Below are 20268 nucleotides of genomic sequence, written 5' to 3' on the forward strand. Positions count from 1 at the left end.
TCATTAGAACGTGCGTTGAAGATGTCGTTCCCATAGCAACGATTAAAACATTCCCTAACCAGAAACCTTGGATTGATGGCAGCATTCAGCGTGAAACTGAAAGCGCGAACCACTGCTTTCAATCAGGCAAGGTGTCTGGTAACATGACTGAATACAAACAATGCAGCTATTCCTCCGTAAGGCTATCAAACAAGCTAAGCGTCAGTACAGAGACAAAGTAGAATCCCAATTCAACGGCTCAGACACGAGGCATGTGGCAGGGTCTACAGTCAATCACGGACTACAGGAAGAAATCCAGCCCAGTCACGGACCAGGATGTCTTGCTCCCAGGCAGACTAAATAACTTTTTGCCCGCTTTGAGGACAATACAGTGCCACTGACACTGCCTGCAACGGAAAAATGCGGTCTCCCTTCACTGCAGCCGAGGTGAGTAAAACATTTAAACGTGTTAACCCTCGCAAGGCTGCAGGCCCAGACGGCATCCCCAGCCGCGCCTCAGAGCATGCGCAGACCAGCTGGCTGGTGTGTTTATGGACATATTCAATCAATCCCTATATCAGTCTGCTGTTCCCACATGCTTCAAGAGGGCCACCATTGTTCCTGTTCCCAAGAAAGCTAAGGTAACTGAGCTAAACGACTACCGCCCCGTAGCACTCACTTCCGTCATCATGAAGTGCTTTGAGAGACTAGTCAAGGACCATATCACCTCCACCCTACCTGACACCCTAGACCCACTCCAATTTGCTTACCACTCAAATAGGTCCACAGACGATGCAATCTCAACCACACTGCACACTGCCCTAACCCATCTGGACAAGAGGAATACCTATGTGAGAATGCTGTTCATCGACTACAGCTCGGCATTCAACACCATAGTACCCTCCAAGCTCGTCATCAAGCTCGAGACCCTGGGTCTCGACCCCGCCCTGTGCAACTGGGTACTGACTTCCTGACGGGCCGCCCCCAGGTGGTGAGGGAAGGTAACAACATCTCCTCCCCGCTGATCCTCAACACTGGGGCCCCACAAGGGTGCGTTCTGAGCCCTCTCCTGTACTCCCTGTTCACCCACGACTGCGTGGCCACGCACGCTCCAACTCAATCATCAAGTTTGCGGACGACACAACAGTGGTAGGCTTGATTACCAACAACGACGAGACGGCCTACAGGGAGGAGGTGAGGGCCCTCGGAGTGTGGTGTCAGGAAAATAACCTCACACTCAACGTCAACAAAACTAAGGAGATGATTGTGGACTTCAGGAAACAGCAGAGGGAACACCCCCTATCCACATCGATGGAACAGTAGTGGAGAGAGTAGCAAGTTTTAAGTTCCTCGGCATACACATCACAGACAAACTGAATTGTCCACTCACACAGACAGCATCGTGAAGAAGGCGCAGCAGCGCCTCTTCAACCTCAGGAGGCTGAAGAAATTTGGCTTGTCACCAAAAGCACTCACAAACTTCTACAGATGCACAATCGAGAGCATCCTGGCGGGCTGTATCACCGCCTGGTACGGCAACTGCTCCGCCCTCAACCGTAAGGCTCTCCAGATGGTAGTGAGGTCTGCACAACGCATCACCGGGGGCAAACTACCTGCCCTCCAGGACACCTACACCACCCGATGTTACAGGAAGGCCATAAAGATCATCAAGGACATCAACCACCCATGCCACTGCCTGTTCACCCCGCTATCATCCAGTAGGCGAGGTCAGTACAGGTGCATCAAAGCTGGGACCGAGAGACCGAAAAACAGCTTCTATCTCAAGGCCATCAGACTGTTAAACAGCCACCACTAACATTGAGTGGCTGCTGCCAACACACTGACACTGACTCAATTCCAGCCACTTTAATAATGGGAATTGATGGGAAATGATGTAAATATATCACTAGCCACTTTAAACAATGCTACCTTACGTTACTTACCCTACATTATTCATCTCATATGCATACGTATATATACTGTACTCTATATCATCGACTGCATCCTTATGTAATACATGTATCACTAGCCACTTTAACTATGCCACTTTGTTTACATACTCATCTCATATGTATATACTGTACTCGATACCATCTACTGTATCTTGCCTATGCTGCTCTGTACCATCACTCATTCATATATCCTTATGTACATATTCTTTATCCCCTTACACTTGTGTATAAGACAGTAGTTTAGGAATTGTTAGTTAGATTACTTGTTGGTTATTACTGCATTGTCGGAACTAGAAGCACAAGCATTTCGCTACACTCGCATTAACATCTGCTAACTATGTGTATGTGACAAATAAAATTTGATTTGATTTAGTGATATTGAATTGTTTGGTTGTCAACGCAATGTATCTTCTGCTTGTATAGTTTGATCTGTGCCAATGACAGGATCAATAGTGACCAGTAGCAGGATCAATAGATGGTAGTGGCAATCAATAATCAACAGCCGTTCAACAGACTAATACATTTAATCAATGATAATTTTAGCAGCAGTGTAAATTGTCTGAGCGTTTAGAGCCCGATGTGGATGGACAGAGCCCGTGTGGATGGACAGAGCCGTGTGGATGGACAGAGCCCGTGTGGATGGACAGAGCCCGTGTGGATGGACAGAGCCCGTGTGGATGGACAGAGCCCGTGTGGATGGACAGAGCCCGTGTGGATGGACAGAGCCCGTGTGGATGGACAGAGCCCGTGTGGATGGACAGAGCCCGTGTGTGGAGAGTCTGTGGGGAGGGAGAACAGTATTTGTTAGCTGTTTGATAGTGTCATGGCCAGCAGATAGAAGTTGTTTTGGAGTCTGTTTGGCTGGGCCTTGATGCAACAGTACCCCCTGCTGGACGGGGAGCATGGAGAACAGTGATCCTCAACTGCAATCTTGGTCATTTGGTTCTATCAGATGAAGCACTGTGATAATACATTAATCTGTTGTATGAATAAACAAAATATCTGACATTGTCTTCCCAATTTGCAGTAATATACATTTCGGTAACAATTAAACCAAAAATCAGACATTGTTTTTCCATTGGAATTTGGTTGTACTTTTATATGGTTGAAAGTGTAGTGAAAACACATTGGAAATTCAATTTCACTTTTATCTTTTGAGTGGGGGAGTATAAGGTTGTAATCTCATTGATCGTCTCAACTAAATATTATCCATGTTGATATGACGTGGTGTGCCCAGTGAGTTATGGTTGAGTATCTTTTAATTTCATGGGAAAATCAAGGGAACATGTACCTTTGTGACCACAACAGGCCTAACACAGGTCTTCCTCCTCCTCCATCATCATCCTCCTCTACAGGACTTGTATGACCGTATTGAAAGGACCCGGCACACTGAACCACTGGAGGACACAGGCTTCCAGTACGGCTTCAACTCTACCCTACCTGAAGAAGGTGGTCTCCCACTGGAGGCATCAATTTAACTGGAAGAAGCAGATTGCAATACTCAACAAGTATCCTCAATTCAAAACCAATATCGAGGGTTAGTAGGCCTTGATGATCACATCATGATCTTTATAGCGGTAGTTTCTGTCTCTCACTCTGTGTGACATTTGTCAGACATAATCATTAAAGTCAGTTTAAATGTTGATCTAAAGAATAAGACCTTTATAAAAGGCTCATACATGCTTATAACAAGGTACCCCAATGTTTTACCCACTGCTCCCCGTCCTCTAACCCCTGACTCCTCTTCCTTCAGGATTGGATGTACACTTCATTCATGTGCGTCCACCTCACCGTGAGGGCCAGAGGGTGTTGCCTCTAATGCTGGTGCATGGCTGGCCTGGCTCTGTCTATGAGTTCTATAGGATCCTGCCCTTACTCACCAACTCGCTGGACAGTCTGGCTTTCGAAGTCATCTGCCCCTCCATCCCAGGATATGGCTTCTCCGAGGCCCCTCATAAGCAAGGTGAGGACTCGCTTATGGGGCATAAGCATTCTTTAAAGCAGGGGTGTCAAACTCATTCTGCCGCAGGGGCCTCATTCGGTCTTCGACGAGGTCCAAACGGCTGCACTGAAAAGGTGTTATACTCGCCGTCAATAACTGACAGCCTCGCTTTCATTTAGGTGAATATTAGTGAGCTGGACACAGTCAAGAAAGTGTACAAATGTACACTGAACAAAAATCTGAATGCAACATGCAAAGGGTTGGTCCCATGTTTCATGAGCTGCAATAAAATTACCCAGGAATTTTCCATACGCACAAAAAGCTTTTTTCTGAATGTTGTCCACAAATTACTTTACATCCCTGTGGCATATCAACTTACTGATTAAACAGCATGATCATTACACAGGTGCACCTTGTTCTGAGGACAATAGAAGGCCACTCTAAAATGTACAGTATTGTCACACAACTCAATGACGCAGATGCCTCAAGTTGTGAGGGTGTGTGTAATTGGCATGTTTGCTGCAGGATTGTCAACCAGGAATGGCCACCAGAGCTGTTGCCAGAGAATTGAATGTTAATTTCTCAACCATAAGCTGCCTCCAACATTGTTTTAGAGAATCTGGCAGTACATCCAACCGGCCTCACAACCACAGACCACCTGTAACCGTGCCAGCCCAGGACCTCCACAACCAGCTTTCTCACCTGCGGGATCGTATGAGACCAGCCACCCGGACAGCTGAATAAACTGTGGGTTTCCACAACTGAAGAATTTCTGCACAAACTGCCAGAAACATCTCAGGAAGCTCATCTGCTCGCCCGTCGTCCTCCCCAGGGTCTTGATCTGACTGCAGTTCGGCGTCGTAACTGACTTCAGAGAGCAAATGCTCATCTTCGATGGCCACTGGCACGCTGGAGAAGTGTGTTCCGGGCAGATGGCAGACAGCTGCATGGTGTCGTGTTGGCGAGCGGTCTGCTAATGTCAACGTTGTGAACGGAATACCCCATGGTGGGGGTACGGTCAGTCATGAGCTGCGGACAACATTTGATGAGATCCTGAAGCCCATTGTCGTGCCATTCCTCCTCCACCATCACCACATGTTTCAGTATGATAATGCACGGCCCCATGTCTCAAGGATCTATACGCAATTTCTGCAAGCTGAAAATGTCCCAGTTCTTCCATAGCCTGCATACTCACCAGACCTATCACCCATTGAGCATGTTTGGGATGCTCTGGGTTGACGTGTACAACAGCATTTTCCAGTTGCCACCAATATCCAGTACTTTGTACAGTCATTGAAGAGGAGTTGGACAACATTCCACAGCTGAAAATGTTCTTGAATGAACTAACTTTTGGTTCAACCATAATGCATCATTTATGAGAGAGAGACTTATATTTTTAAAGGTTTACGCGACCAACATATGCATCTGTGTTCCCAGCCGTGTGAATTCCATATAGCAGGGCTTAGTGACTTCATTTAAACTAACTGATTTCCCTTTCATGAACTGTAACTCAGTAAAATCTTAAATTCTTGCATTTTGTGTTTTCATGTTTTTGTTCAGTGTGGATCCGTGATCATTTCTACACAGTTGTGATTTGGTTTTAGTCATTTTAAAGTATATCGAGTTTGTCCCCCCCACTTCGCTGGACTGATTGGACGGGGGCTGTATGTTTGACACCTTAATTCTAAAGAACTGTGATGGCATAGACCAGTTTTTTTGCAAACGGCAAAACATGTTCTGTCACATTGTTTGTTGCAAGCATTTGAGCTGGACATTTCCATATATTGTGCTAAGTGACTCATTATGTATCTCTATCTGGTTCTATCAACTCCACACCACAGTAATACAGGGTTAGGTTACAGTAACCCCATCATGACAGGCTGGAGGAGTTGTAGAACCTAGAATAGCAATACATATCCCACTAATACTGTTTCTTTTTTTTTATTAATCAAGCAAGGAGATTCAAGGTTTTGTTTTTGTTATTTTCTGATTGTGGTAATTCATCTTTTTGGCTTTTTAACCCAGCCCTATTTAGTAAAGGTACTATTAGTTCACTATACTAGGAATAGATGAGTTACTAAGGGCTATAGTCTTCTGTAGTATAAAGTATCTGCTCTTCTTCTGTGGTGTCCTTCCCTGCAGGGTTTAACTCTCTGGCTGCAGCGAGGGTCTTCCACAAGCTGATGGAGCGTCTGGGTTTCTCAGAGTATTATCTGCAGGGAGGAGACTGGGGCTCACTCATCACTACTAACATGGCCCAGATGAAGCCAGAGTAAGAACAATTCTCCTCTTTTCTAGATAAGTGCACTTGCACATTCCCCTTGGTGGATTTTAAAGCATATAATTGATGTAACCATTGGCTGGAGTGAGTTGCCAGCAGTGTCTAATCCATGAGGGGGGGGGGGGAGCAGCATCTGTACACTTTGGAAGAAGGGTTTAAAACCAGGAAGCTACCGAGTGGAGCAGCGGTCTAAAGCACCACATCTCAGTGCTAAAGGCATAACTGCAGCCACCCTGGTTCGATTCCAGGCTGTATCACAACTGGCCGTGATTGGGAGTCCGATAGGGCGGTGGACAATTGGTCCAGCGTCTTCCGGATTTGGCTGTGGATGGCCGTCCATTGTAATTAAGGATTTGTTCTTAACTGACTTAACTTGTTAAATTAAAAAAAAATAACAGACAGCCGGCCCCAATTCTCTCTCTAGTTCTTCCCCTTGGGACCCATTTGATATTTGTTGATCTGTGAGGTGGGAACAATATGGTGGAAGCACCTCCACTATACTGATTCTACCTGTCAGGTACACGGCACCTCCGCTATACTGATTCTACCTGTCAGGTACACGGCACCTCCGCTATACTGATTCTACCTGTCAGGTACACGGCACCTCCGCTATACTGATTCTACCCGTCAGGTACACGGCACCTCCGCTATACTGATTCTACCCGTCAGGTACACGGCACCTCCGCTATACTGATTCTACCCGTCAGGTACACGGCACCTCCGCTATACTGATTCTACCCGCCAGGTACACGGCACCTCCGCTATACTGATTCTACCCGTCAGGTACACGGCACCTCCGCTATACTGATTCTACCCGTCAGGTACACGGCACCTCCGCTATACTGATTCTACCCGTCAGGTACACGGCACCTCCGCTATACTGATTCTACCCGTCAGGTACACGGCACCGCCGCTATACTGATTCTACCCGTCAGGTGTACACGGCACCGCCGCTATACTGATTCTACCCGTCAGGTACACGGCACCGCCGCTATACTGATTCTACCCGTCAGGTACACGGCACCGCCGCTATACTGATTCTACCCGTCAGGTACACGGCACCTCCGCTATACTGATTCTACCCGTCAGGTACACGGCACCTCCGCTATACTGATTCTACCTGGCCAGGTACACGGCACCTCCGCTATACTGATTCTACCCGTCAGGTACACGGCACCTCCGCTATACTGATTCTACCCGCCAGGTACACGGCACCTCCGCTATACTGATTCTACCCGTCAGGTACACGGCACCTCCGCTATACTGATTCTACCCGTCAGGTACACGGCACCTCCGCTATACTGATTCTACCCGTCAGGTACACGGCACCTCCGCTATACTGATTCTACCCGTCAGGTACACGGCACCTCCGCTATACTGATTCTACCCGTCAGGTACACGGCACTCCGCTATACTGATTCTACCCGTCAGGTACACGGCACCTCCGCTATACTGATTCTACCCGTCAGGTACACGGCACTCCGCTATACTGATTCTACCCGTCAGGTACACGGCACCTCCGCTATACTGATTCTACCCGTCAGGTACACGGCACCTCCGCTATACTGATTCTACCCGTCAGGTACACGGCACCTCCGCTATACTGATTCTACCCGTCAGGTACACGGCACCTCCGCGAAACTGATTCTACCCGTCAGGTACACGGCACCTCCGCGAAACTGATTCTACCCGTCAGGTACACGGCACCTCCGCTATACTGATTCTACCCGTCAGGTACACGGCACCTCCGCTATACTGATTCTACCCGTCAGGTACACGGCACCTCCGCTATACTGATTCTACCCGTCAGGTACACGGCACCGCCGCTATACTGATTCTACCCGTCAGGTACACGGCACCGCCGCTATACTGATTCTACCCGTCAGGTACACGGCACCGCCGCTATACTGATTCTACCCGTCAGGTACACGGCACCGCCGCTATACTGATTCTACCCGTCAGGTACACGGCACCGCCGCTATACTGATTCTACCCGTCAGGTACACGGCACCTCCGCTATACTGATTCTACCCGTCAGGTACACGGCACCTCCGCTATACTGATTCTACCCGTCAGGTACACGGCACCTCCGCTATACTGATTCTACCCGTCAGGTACACGGCACCTCCGCTATACTGATTCTACCCGTCAGGTACACGGCACCTCCGCTATACTGATTCTACCCGTCAGGTACACGGCACCTCCGCTATACTGATTCTACCCGTCAGGTACACGGCACCTCCGCTATACTGATTCTACCCGTCAGGTACACGGCACCTCCGCTATACTGATTCTACCCGTCAGGTACACGGCACCTCCGCTATACTGATTCTACCCGCCAGGTACACGGCACCTCCGCTATACTGATTCTACCCGGCCAGGTACACGGCACCTCCGCTATACTGATTCTACCCGTCAGGTACACGGCACCTCCGTTTATACTGATTCTACCCGTCAGGTACACGGCACCTCCGCTATACTGATTCTACCCGTCAGGTACACGGCACCTCCGCTATACTGATTCTACCCGTCAGGTACACGGCACCTCCGCTATACTGATTCTACCTGTCCAGACCCTTCACATCTGCAAATATCGAAGGGTTAGGGTGGTGTATCCCGATCTCGCTCCTGGGGACTCCAAGGTGTGCACATTTGGGTGTTTGCTGTACAGCACTACACAGCTGATTTAACTCATCGAGATTGAGTATTTTGAATTCACTGTGTAGTGCTAGAGCAAAGAAGAACACAACGTGTTCCCCTTGTGGTCCCCAGGACTGAGTTTGGGAAACGCTAGGTCACGGGGACATTTAGTGTACACAGAATAACATGTCTTCAGAACATCAACACTGTAACCATCAAGCAGACAGATTTCTCTGTTGGATGACCACATGTTATATATCTTCTCTTCCTGTGCTACTGTGTAGGTGTGTGAAGGGTCTCCACCTCAACATGTTAACTAGCAAACTGAGGGGCTTCGGTGTCCTGTTTTCAATCCTGATTGGCCGCTACCTGCCCTGGCTGGTTGGGTTCACCCGGGAGGATGTCAGGAGGTTGTTTGGTTCAGTAGGTTTCATGGAAAGGAACTTCTATGAGATCATCAGAGAGACTGGCTACCTGCACATCCAGGGCACCAAGCCAGACTCCGCTGGTGAGAATGTCATCACACAACTTTTTTTATGTATGCGCTGACATTTTCAACCTCTCCCTGACCGAGTCTGTAATACCAACATGTTTCAAGCAGACCACCATAGTCCCTGTGTCCAAGAACACCAAGGTAACCTGCCTTAATTATTACTGACCTGTAGCACTCAAGTCTGTAGCCACAAAGTGCTTTGAAAGGCTGGTCATGGCTCACATCAACACCATTATCCCAGAAACCTTACACACAGATCCACAGATGATGCAGTCACTCCACACTGCACTTCCTATCTGGACAAAAGGATCACCTACATGAGAATGCTATTATTTGACTACACCATAGTGCCCTCAATTCTTATCACTAAGCTAAGGACCCTGGGACTAAACACCTCCTCTGCAACTGGATCCTGGCCATCCTGACGGGCCGCCCCAGGTGGTAAGGATAAGCAACAATACATCTTCCACGTTGATCCTCAAGACGGGGTCACCCTCAGGGGTGCATGCTCAGTCCCCTCCTGTACTCACTGTTCACCCATGACTGCATGGTCAAGCAAAACTCCAACACCATCAAGTTTGCTAACTACACAACAGCGGTAGGCCTGATCATTGACAACGATGGAAGTTTGGTGCCAGGACAACAACCTCTCCCTCAATGAGGTTAAGGCAAAGGAGATGGTTGTGGACTATAGGAAAAGGTTGGGCTGAGCACACCCCCATTCTCATCGACAGTGTTGAAGTGGAGCAGGTTGAGAGCTTCAAACTACCATGGAACAAACACACCAAGGCAGTCGTGAAGAAGGAATGACAATTACCATTCCCCCTCAAGAGACTGAAAATATTGATGGTGCTGATGTGAGCCATGAACAGCCTTTCAAAGCACTTCATGGTTACAGATGTGAGTGCAATGGGTTGGTAGTCATTTGGCAGGTTACTTTGGCTGTTCTTGTGCAAAGGGACTTTGGTGGTCTGCTTGAAACGTGTTGGTATTAAATTCTGTCAGGGAGCGGTTGAAAATGGCAGGTTAGACACTTGCCAGTTGGTCAGCGCATGCTCGGAGTACACGTCCTGCTAATCCGTCTGGCCCTGTGGCCTTGTGAATGTTGACCTGTTTTTAAAGGTCTACTCACATCGGCTATGGAGAGCATGATCACAGTCGCCTGGAACAGCTGGTGCTCTCATGCTCTCATGCAGCTTTTGTTCCACAAATAAGGTCGATCTTCAGAATGGTCTTACATTTTATGTTTTGGTGCTCTAGGGCAATTCAGAAAGCTGATTGCTGACATTACTACCGATGATCGTGTTTTTTTTTTTTTTTGTATTTATATTTTGTGTGTATTTTATGTATTTCAGGGCTCATCTGTAAAAGAGACCATGGTTTCAGTATGACTCCCTGGTAAAATAAATAAATGCAAGGACACAGACCTCTGATAGTTTAGCTGTAGTTGTCGTACTAATCATATTGTGAAATGTCTCCCCCTGCAGGTTGTGGACTGAATGACCTCCAGTAGGCCTGGCTGCTTACATACTGGAGAAGTTCTCCACCTGGACTGACTTCAACAACAGGAACTTGGAAGATGGGGCCTGGAGAGGTACAAGCTACAGTTCAGCCGATATATATATATATATATAGCTCAAAAAAATAAAGGGAACACTTAAACAACACAATGTAACTCTAAGTCAATCACACTTCTGTGAAATCAAACTGTCCACTTAAGAAGCAACACTGATTGACAATACATTTCACATGCTGTTGTGCAAATGGAATAGACAACAGGTGGAAATTATAGGCATTTAGCAAGACACCCCCAATAAAGGAGTGGTTCTGCAGGTGGTGACCACAGACCACTTCTCAGTTCCTATACTTCCTGGCTGATGTGTTGGTCACTTTTGAATGCTGGCGGTGCTTTCACTCTAGTGGTAGCATGAGACGGAGTCTACAACCCTTACAAGTGGCTCAGGTAGTGCAGCTCATACAGGATGGCACATCAATGCAAGCTGTGGCAAGAATGTTTGCTGTGTCTGGCAGCGTAGTGTCCAGAGCAGGGAGGCGCTACCTGGAGACAGGCCAGTACATCAGGAGACGTGGAGGAGGCCGTAGGAGGGCAACAACCCAGCAGCAGGACTGCTACCTCCGCCTTTGTGCAAGGAGGAGCAGGATGAGCACTGCCAGAGCCCTGCAAAATGACCCCCAGCAGGCCACAAATGTGCATGTGTCTGCTCAAACGGTCAGAAACAGACTCCATGAGGGTGGTATGAGGGCCCGTCGTCCACAGGTGGGGGTTGTGCTTAAAGCCCAACACCGTGCAGGACGTTTGGCATTTGCCAGCGAACACCAAGATTGGCAAATTCGCCACTGGCGCCCTGTGCTCTTCACAGATGAAAGCAGGTTCACACTGAGCATGTGACATCCTCCAGCATGACCGGTTTGGCGGTGGGTCAGTCGTGGGGTGACATTTATTTTGGGGGCCGCACAACCCTCCATGAGGTAGCCTGACTGCCATTAGGCACCGAGATGAGATCCTCAGACCCCTTGTGAGACCATATGCTGGTGCGGTTGGCCCTGGATTCCTCCTAATGCTTGACCTCATGTAGCTGGATTGTGTTAGCAGTTCCTGCAAAAGGAAGGCATTGATGCTATGGACTGGTCCGCCCGTTCCCCAGACCTGAATCCAATTGAGCACATCTGGGACATCATGTCTCGCTCCATCCACCAACGCCACGTTGCACCACAGACTGTCCAGGAGTTGGCGGATGCTTTAGTCCGGGTCTGGGAGGAGATCCCCTCAGGAGACCATCCGCCACCTCATCAGGAGCATGCCCAGGCGTTGTAGGGAGGTCATACAGGCACGTGGAGGCCACACACACTACTGAGCCTCATTTTGACTTGCTTTAAGGACATTACATCAAATTTGGTGTGGCTCCAAATCCAGACCTCCATGGGATGATAAATTTGATTTCCATTGATTTAGTTGAATGTGCTGACAACAAAATCACACATGTAAAGAAATAAGTATTGAATAAGAATATTTCATTCATTCAGATCTAGGATGTGTTAGTGTTCCCTTTATTTTTTTGAGCAGTGTACTTTTTAGGGGGTAAATATATTGCAGTCCCATCAATTACTCTTAATCAAATGATGGTCAGATCTGCCAAAAATGTAGGGGAAACTTTCAATACAACTTTATTTGTCCCAGCAAAACAATGAACCTATTCTATTTGCATGAACATGTTGCCTTGGTAGCATCCATTCACAGTCCTATTCACATGTTGCCTTGGTAGCATCCATTCACAGTCCTATTCACATGTTGCCTTGGTAGCAGCCATTCACAGTCCTATTCACATGTTGCCTTGGTAGCAGCCATTCACAGTCCTATTCACATGTTGCCTTGGTAGCATCCATTCACAGTCCTATTCACATGTTGCCTTGGTAGCAGCCATTCACAGTCCTATTCACATGACAGCAAATGGGACAAACTGAAACAGGGACTTCCTGGGTTGTATTTATTAGTGCAAACAATTACAAAACATTTGCAACTGAAAAAGTATTTATTGGAGAATGAATAAAACCCAGGGCTGTTGATTGGTTCATTGAGAGAGCCTGGTTCCTGTCTTCTAGGAAGTTCACCCTGGACGACCTGCTGACCAACATCATGATCTACTGGACCACCGGCTCCATCGTGTCCTCCATGAGGTTCTACAAGGAGAACTTAAAGACCAACATTGACAACAGACTGGATAATAAGTGAGTTTGTATGTGTGGTGGCATAGTTCTCCAGTATTACACGGGCTGTTCCTTCAGGATCTGTCCATTTAATATGACACGGGCTGTTCCTACAGGGTCTGTCCCTTTAATATGACACTGGCTGTTCCTACAGGGTCTGTCCAGTTTAATATGACATGGGCTGTTCCTACAGGGCCTGTCCAGTTTAATATGACCTGGGCTGTTCCTACAGGGCCTGTCCAGTTTAATATGACATGGGCTGTTCCTACAGGGCCTGTCCAGTTTAATATGACCTGGGCTGTTCCTACAGGGCCTGTCCAGTTTAATATGACATGGGCTGTTCCTACAGGGCCTGTCCAGTTTAATATGACATGGGCTGTTCCTACAGGGTCTGTCCAGTTTAATATGACATGGGCTGTTCCTACAGGGCCTGTCCAGTTTAATATGACACTGGCTGTTCCTACAGGGTCTGTCCAGTTTAATATGACATGGGCTGTTCCTACAGGGCCTGTCCAGTTTAATATGACACTGGCTGTTCCTACAGGGCCTGTCCAGTTTAATATGACATGGGCTGTTCCTACAGGGTCTGTCCAGTTTAATATGACATGGGCTGTTCCTACAGGGCCTGTCCAGTTTAATATGACACTGGCTGTTCCTACAGGGTCTGTCCAGTTTAATATGACACTGGCTGTTCCTACAGGGTCTGTCCCTTTAATATGACATGGGCCGTTCCTACAGGGCCTGTCCAGTTTAATATGACATGGGCTGTTCCTACAGGGCCTGTCCAGTTTAATATGACATGGGCTGTTCCTACAGGGCCTGTCCATTTGATATGACACGGGCTGTTCCTAAAAAAACAATAAGACACTATTATAATACATGCCAAGGGACGTATAGTACATTTTGTAGTTTTATGTGATCCTTGTGGGACTTGAACACATGATCATGCTTGCTTTGTGTTATGATAACAGGCACCCAATAATGAGATGTTCTAGGTGGTTGTTTTCTACCTACTTTAGTTGAATGCACTGCTAAACTCTGTTATGACTAAAATGTAAATGTGGTGTTTGTTAACCTGTTCCTCGTGTCCTCAGCACGGGGTGTATGTGCCACAGGTCTGGCGGCGGCTCCCCAACGAGCTAATGCACGTGCCCCAGTCGTGGGCCAGAGACAAGTTCAGGAACATCTACTCCTACTCTTACATGCCCCGAGGAGGCCACTTCGCTGTTCTTCGAGGAGCCACAGCTCCTGGCTGACGACCTGCTGCAGTTTGTGAAGAAGGTGGAGAAGGTGGAGAGTTGATGGATACATTAGGTCGACTCCACCCTGCCAAGTGCCTGGAAGAAAACCAGCAGACTGCAGAACGTGATGACACTACAGCTTGGAATTGTAGCTTTGTACTAAAAACATTTAAATGTTAATCTAAGATAAATCAGAAGCACTGTCTGATTATCAGGTAAATACTGGGTCAATCAGTGATGTTAACACTGCAATATGATCATGCTCAGTGATTGTGTTGGTGTAATATTAAGGCTATACAGTCAACATAATGGACCTATACTGTAATAAATAAATGAAATTATCAGCATTTTAAATACAGATTACAAATGTCTTCCAGATTGCACAACAACTGTGTGAAAGCAGCCTCAATCACAGATGTCTGTTCTTGTCTTGTTGCGATAATGCACTACTGCTACAGCATACTATACTGCTGTAATCATATCTATTAGACGAATTCTGTAAGGCAGGGATGTCAAATTCATTCTACAGAGGAACAAGTGTCTGTGGGTTTTCCTTTCAAATAAGACCGAGGCAACAGGTGAGTGGAGTTCTTCACTAATTAGCGGTTCCGTACTATTGAGTGACTTTTATTCATTAATCAAGTACAAGGGAGGAGCAACAACAACACCTGTAGACGCTCACCTGTAGTTTGACACTTCCTGTTTTAGTGTCTGATATTTGTGGGGCTGGTTCCCAGGAGTGACCTGGACACAGCTTAAGTTTAGTCCTGGACTAATAATATATTGCAATGGTAGTGTTCCATTGAGTATGGTTTTTAATATAGGTCTAGATTAAGCCTAATCTATGTCCCAGAAACCATGATTAATTTTCTGTGGACCTCAGGAAGACAAGCTGACCCCTTAGTGACTGCTGATGAGGATCCAAATAAAATCAAATTAACATCCACAAGTCAATAACTCACAAGATGTTGAACACACAATTTAAACCTTTGTATGCTGCAAAATGTGTATAATTAAAATGAACCATGTAGTTTAGTGATCCAGTTTATACCGAAATACAGTACTGTATATTTCAGAAAGATGGAGTCAAACATTTGAAGCAATAGAAAACCAAGACGAGACATACAGTTTCAACTAGATGACAAGTAGGTATACAGGTCACAAAGTAACTTAGGAGGCTACATACTGTCACAACACCAACACTGCTTTCATTACAGCACATAGTACTACTAATCCCCCATATTAGGAAACTGAATTCAAACTTCACATCTCTCTAGGCACCAAAACATAAAACAGTTCCACAAATAAGGTGAAAGAAAAATAAAAGCTGCAGGAGAGCACCAGCTGTTCCAGACAACTGTCGATCATGATTTGACAAATATCCAAGTTGTTTGTTGACCGTGTGCCCCCAACACGCAGTCCTTCTATCCCGACTGCGTGCCCTTTGACCTCTTTAGTCTTAAACCACATCTATAGGCGATGAATATACTCTTACGCAATGCTTTGATTAATTACGCTCTATTTATCCACATAAAGAAGTACTCACTTCAGAACTTCAATTGTCTGCATGGTTACTCAAGAGTCCTGCAGTTTCAAAGTGCGCTCCTGTCTGTGCATCATTGACCGAAGTCTGGACGTTTGCCGCATTCAAATCAGCTGAAACTGGAAATCTCCGACTACTTTGCTTTCACGTCAACTTGGAACTCGGGGAAAATGAGCTCCGGCTGGGAAAATCTTTTTGAACGGTGATCCAACTTGGAAGTCGGGACACTGCGCACCTTTCTAGAGTTCAGACTTTCCAACTTGAAAATCCGATCACTGACGTCATGATTTGAACCCTTTTCCCCCTCCCGAGTTGCCAGTTGTCGTGAAAGCGCCATTTCACTCGACTATTGACATTATAACCACGATGATAAGAAAGTACAATTCTTAATTCTAATTTCATTTCTCAGGTTTGTGTCATCAATAACTTGAGGCCAGTCACCATAGGCTAAATAGCAAGCACATAAGTCAAATTACAGAAGCTCGGCATTCAACACCATAGTACCCTCCAAGCCGTCATCAAGCTCGAGACCCTGGGTCTCGACCGCCTGTGCAACTGGGTACTGACTTCCTGGACGGGCCGCCCCCAGGTGGTGAGGGAAGGTAACAACATCTCCTCCCGCTGATCCTCAACACTGGGGCCCCACAAGGGTGCTTCTGAGCCCTCTCCTGTACTCCCTGTTCACCCACGACTGCGTGCCACGCACGCTCCAACTCAATCATCAAGTTTGCGGACGCCACAACAGTGGTAGGCTTGATTACCAACAACGACGAGACGGCCTACAGGGAGGAGGTGAGGGCCCTCGGAGTGTGGTGTCAGGAAAATAACCTCACACTCAACGCCAACAAAACTAAGGAGATGATTGTGGACTTCAGGAAAACAGCAGAGGGAACACCCCCCTATCCACATCGATGGAACAGTAGTGGAGAGAGTAGCAAAGTTTTAAGTTCCTCGGCATACACATCACAGACAAACTGAATTGGTCCACTCACACAGACAGCATCGTGAAGAAGGCGCAGCAGCGCCCTCTTCAACCTCGGAGGCTGAAGAAATTCGGCTTGTCACCAAAGCACTCACAAACTTCTACAGATGCACAATCGAGAGCATCCTGGCGGGCTGTATCACCGCCTGGTACGGCAACTGCTCCGCCCTCAACCGTAAGGCTCTCCAGAGGGTAGTGAGGTCTGCACAACGCATCACCGGGGCAAACTACCTGCCCTCCAGGACACCTACACCACCCGATGTTACAGGAAGGCCATAAAGATCATCAAGGACATCAACCCCCCGAGCCACTGCCTGTTCACCCCGCTATCATCCAGAAGGCGAGGTCAGTACAGGTGCATCAAAGCTGGGACCGAGAGACTGAAAAACAGCTTCTATCTCAAGGCCATCAGACTGTTAAACAGCCACCACTATCATTGTGTGGCTGCTGCCAACACACTGACACTGACTCTACTCCAGCCACTTTAATAATGGGAATTGATGGGAAATGATGTAAATATATCACTAGCCACTTTAAACAATGCTACCTTAAATAATGTTACTTACCCTACATTATTCATCTCATATGCATACCTATATACTGTACTCTATATCATCGACTGCATCCTTATGTAATACATGTATCACTAGCCACTTTAACTATGCCACTTTGTTTACATACTCATCTCATATGTATATACTGTACTCGACATCATCTACTGTATCTTGCCTATGCTGCTCTGTACCATCACTCATCTATATATCCTTATGTACATATTCTTTATCCCCTTACACTGTGTATAAGACAGTAGTTTAGGAATTGTTAGTTAGATTACTTGTTGGTTATTACTGCATTGTCGGAACTAGAAGCACAAGCATTTCGCTACACTCGCATTAACATCTGCTAACCATGTGTATGTGACAAATAAATTTGATTTGATTTTGAATTACGAATAAAGCCTAGCCCCATGTAAAACTCATTCCAAGGAGGGCAGAGTGTCTGTGGGTTTTCGACCCTCGTTCTTGATTGATGAATTATGGTCACTAACTAGTAAGGAACTACCCTTACCTGGTTATCTAGGTCTTAATTGAAAGAAAAAACCAAAACCCGCTGACACTCGGCCCTTAGTGGAATGAGTTTGACACTCCTTGCCAGGCCTAGCTCATGTCAAAGACACTGGTAACTTCTGTGGTCTAACAGTCGGCTTAATGCTAGAATCTTCCCCAAAGACGAAGCCTAGTCCCATTTAGTTTAGCGTCACTTATATAAAAGAGAAATTGTTTTTTTAAGAAATCCATTGCTGTGCAGGCTCTCATTTAATAATATATTTCCGTTATGAGTTATATAGCTGAAGCCTACAACCAAGTGTAACAGTATAACTTTAGACCCCTCGCCCATACCCGGGCGCGAACCAGAGACTCTCTGCACACATCAACAACAGTCACCCTCGAAGCATCGGTACCCATCTCTCCACAAAAGCCGCGGCCCTTGCAGAGCAAGGGGAACCACTACTTCAAGGTCTCAGAGCAAGTGACGTCACCGATAACAAAGCCAGCCGTTTCACATCCGTTACACAAGCAAATAAAACGGGACATGCAACTCTAAACTGTATGCATTAAATGGTTTGACAGAAATGGTAGCAGAAGGTGAATGGTTAACTTTTGTTGCACACATATCCAGACGATGCTTCCTCCCAATTTGCGCAAACTCCTCACTGTCGGTGTGACGGGGGCGTTAGGTTTTTAATTGAAGTGATTAGTGGATTCAGAATTAAGCCCCACCCCTCAACAATCAGAAGTGACCTCAACACATTCATATAAAAGTCATCTGAGGCGAGGATGTGTTGTGGTGTAACGTTGCTTGATACGATCAGAGTTGCAATAAAGACCGATATCAGACGAGAAAAATGCTCATGAATTGGAAGATCGTCGTTCCTTTGCTCGCGGTGTCATTCATCGTGGTGAGCGCCGCTGGGATCCCGGGGGTGGTCGTGGACGCAGATATGAAGGACCAAGCTACCAGAGACGCGCTGCAGTTCGCGGTGGCCGAATACAACAAGGGAACAAACGACCTGTATGTTTGGCAGATGGCCAAGGTTGTCAAGGTTCAGAAACAGGTCCGTCTCTTTTAATCAGTTGAACGAAGACAAAATGTTGGTCGTTCGTTGTGTAACGTAGTTTCCTCGGTTGAAATGTCTTAATATAGACCAGTGAATTTATTAACGCACTCCGAATGCGGCAGAATGGTCAATGTTTTAGTTAATGTACGACACCTGTCTAATATGACCTGGGTCAGTCAACGTAGGCCGAAAAACAAGGGAACTTGACTTGTCTGACGCTAAACCTGCCCGACACAGGGCCATGGTTCTGGCCCATAGGGATGTTAAGGTCCCCACGCGGGTGAAGAGACACGTTAGTGCTCCGTCTTGTGTCTCTAGGTTTGGGCCCTCTCTGGGAGGAGGGTAGACTGACTGGCAGGGCTGCAGGTTTCCAGACCCCCATGGCTATCAAAGGCTTCAGCAAGTGACAATGAAAAAGATTCCCAACTACAGCCATAGTATGAGATGACAGGAGGCCATGATCATAACGTTTCTCAGAGTAGGAGTGCTGATCTAGGAGAAAGCTGGGATGATGAACTGAAAGTCATTGACAGCCACCATACTGATCAAATCCTGCCTATTTGCTTGTAAATATCCTTTGCTATTTATTTTAAAATGTGATCTGTTTCATGACTGCTGCCACATGAATTGCCTCTGAGGACATTAATGTTGTCTGAATCTGAATCACTTATCGGTGGCGTTTTGCTTATCGGTCTTTAGGATAAGTAGCCTATACTAGAGAGATGTGAAGTTTGAGTTCAGTTTCCTCATATGGGGGATTGTTAATGACTACAACCATCAAACTATTAGTTTAAATTATCATTTTAAACTGTGGTGTCTGTCTCTCTTTCTCTCTCTCGCTCTCTCTGTCTCTCTCTCTGTCTTTGTCTCTCTCTCTGTAACCCTGAGCCCAGTCCAGGGACTATGTTTCTATAGAGGTTCATATGAATGACTGGCATCACCTCTACAGAATGATTGAAATGGATATGTTGTCTGGTGTAGTCTCCTAAGTTACTTTGTGACCTGTATACCTACTTGTCATCTGGTTGAAACTGTATAATGTCTCGTCTTGGTTTTCTATTGCTTCAAATGTTTCTGACTCCATCTTTCTGAAATATACAGTACTGTATGTCAGTCTGAACTGGATCACTAAACTACATGGTTCATTTGAATTATACACATTTTGCAGCATACAAAGGTTTAAATTTTGTGTTCAACATCTTGTGAGTTATTGAGTTATTGACTGTGTGGCTCAGTCGGTAGAGCATGGCGCTTGCAACGCCAAGCGTCGTGGGTTCGATTCCCGGTAGGGCCACCCATATGTAAAAGTAGTGGCCCCAGCCGACTTGTAAGTCGCTTTGGACAAAAGCGTCTGCTAAATGGGATATATT

The 20268-nt window shown here is 46.6% G+C and overlaps 1 protein-coding gene and 1 pseudogene across 1 annotated transcript; both read left to right on the top strand.

The window, feature by feature from the left end:
- The first annotated feature begins 2508 nt into the window (after positions 1 to 2508).
- On the top strand, positions 2509 to 13031 carry LOC135536114 (epoxide hydrolase 1-like; annotated as a pseudogene).
- A 5586-nt stretch (positions 13032 to 18617) lies between these two features.
- LOC135536115 (cystatin-like) lies at positions 18618 to 18895 on the top strand (the record flags this gene model as incomplete). Its single annotated transcript, XM_064962508.1, has 1 exon — positions 18618 to 18895. A coding segment is annotated over exon 1 (210 nt), but the record flags the coding sequence as incomplete, so codon positions are not given.
- Positions 18896 to 20268: the final 1373 nt, after the last annotated feature.

Source organism: Oncorhynchus masou, unplaced genomic scaffold, assembly GCF_036934945.1.
Source record: "Oncorhynchus masou masou isolate Uvic2021 unplaced genomic scaffold, UVic_Omas_1.1 unplaced_scaffold_5583, whole genome shotgun sequence".
Classification (NCBI taxonomy): domain Eukaryota; kingdom Metazoa; phylum Chordata; class Actinopteri; order Salmoniformes; family Salmonidae; genus Oncorhynchus; species Oncorhynchus masou.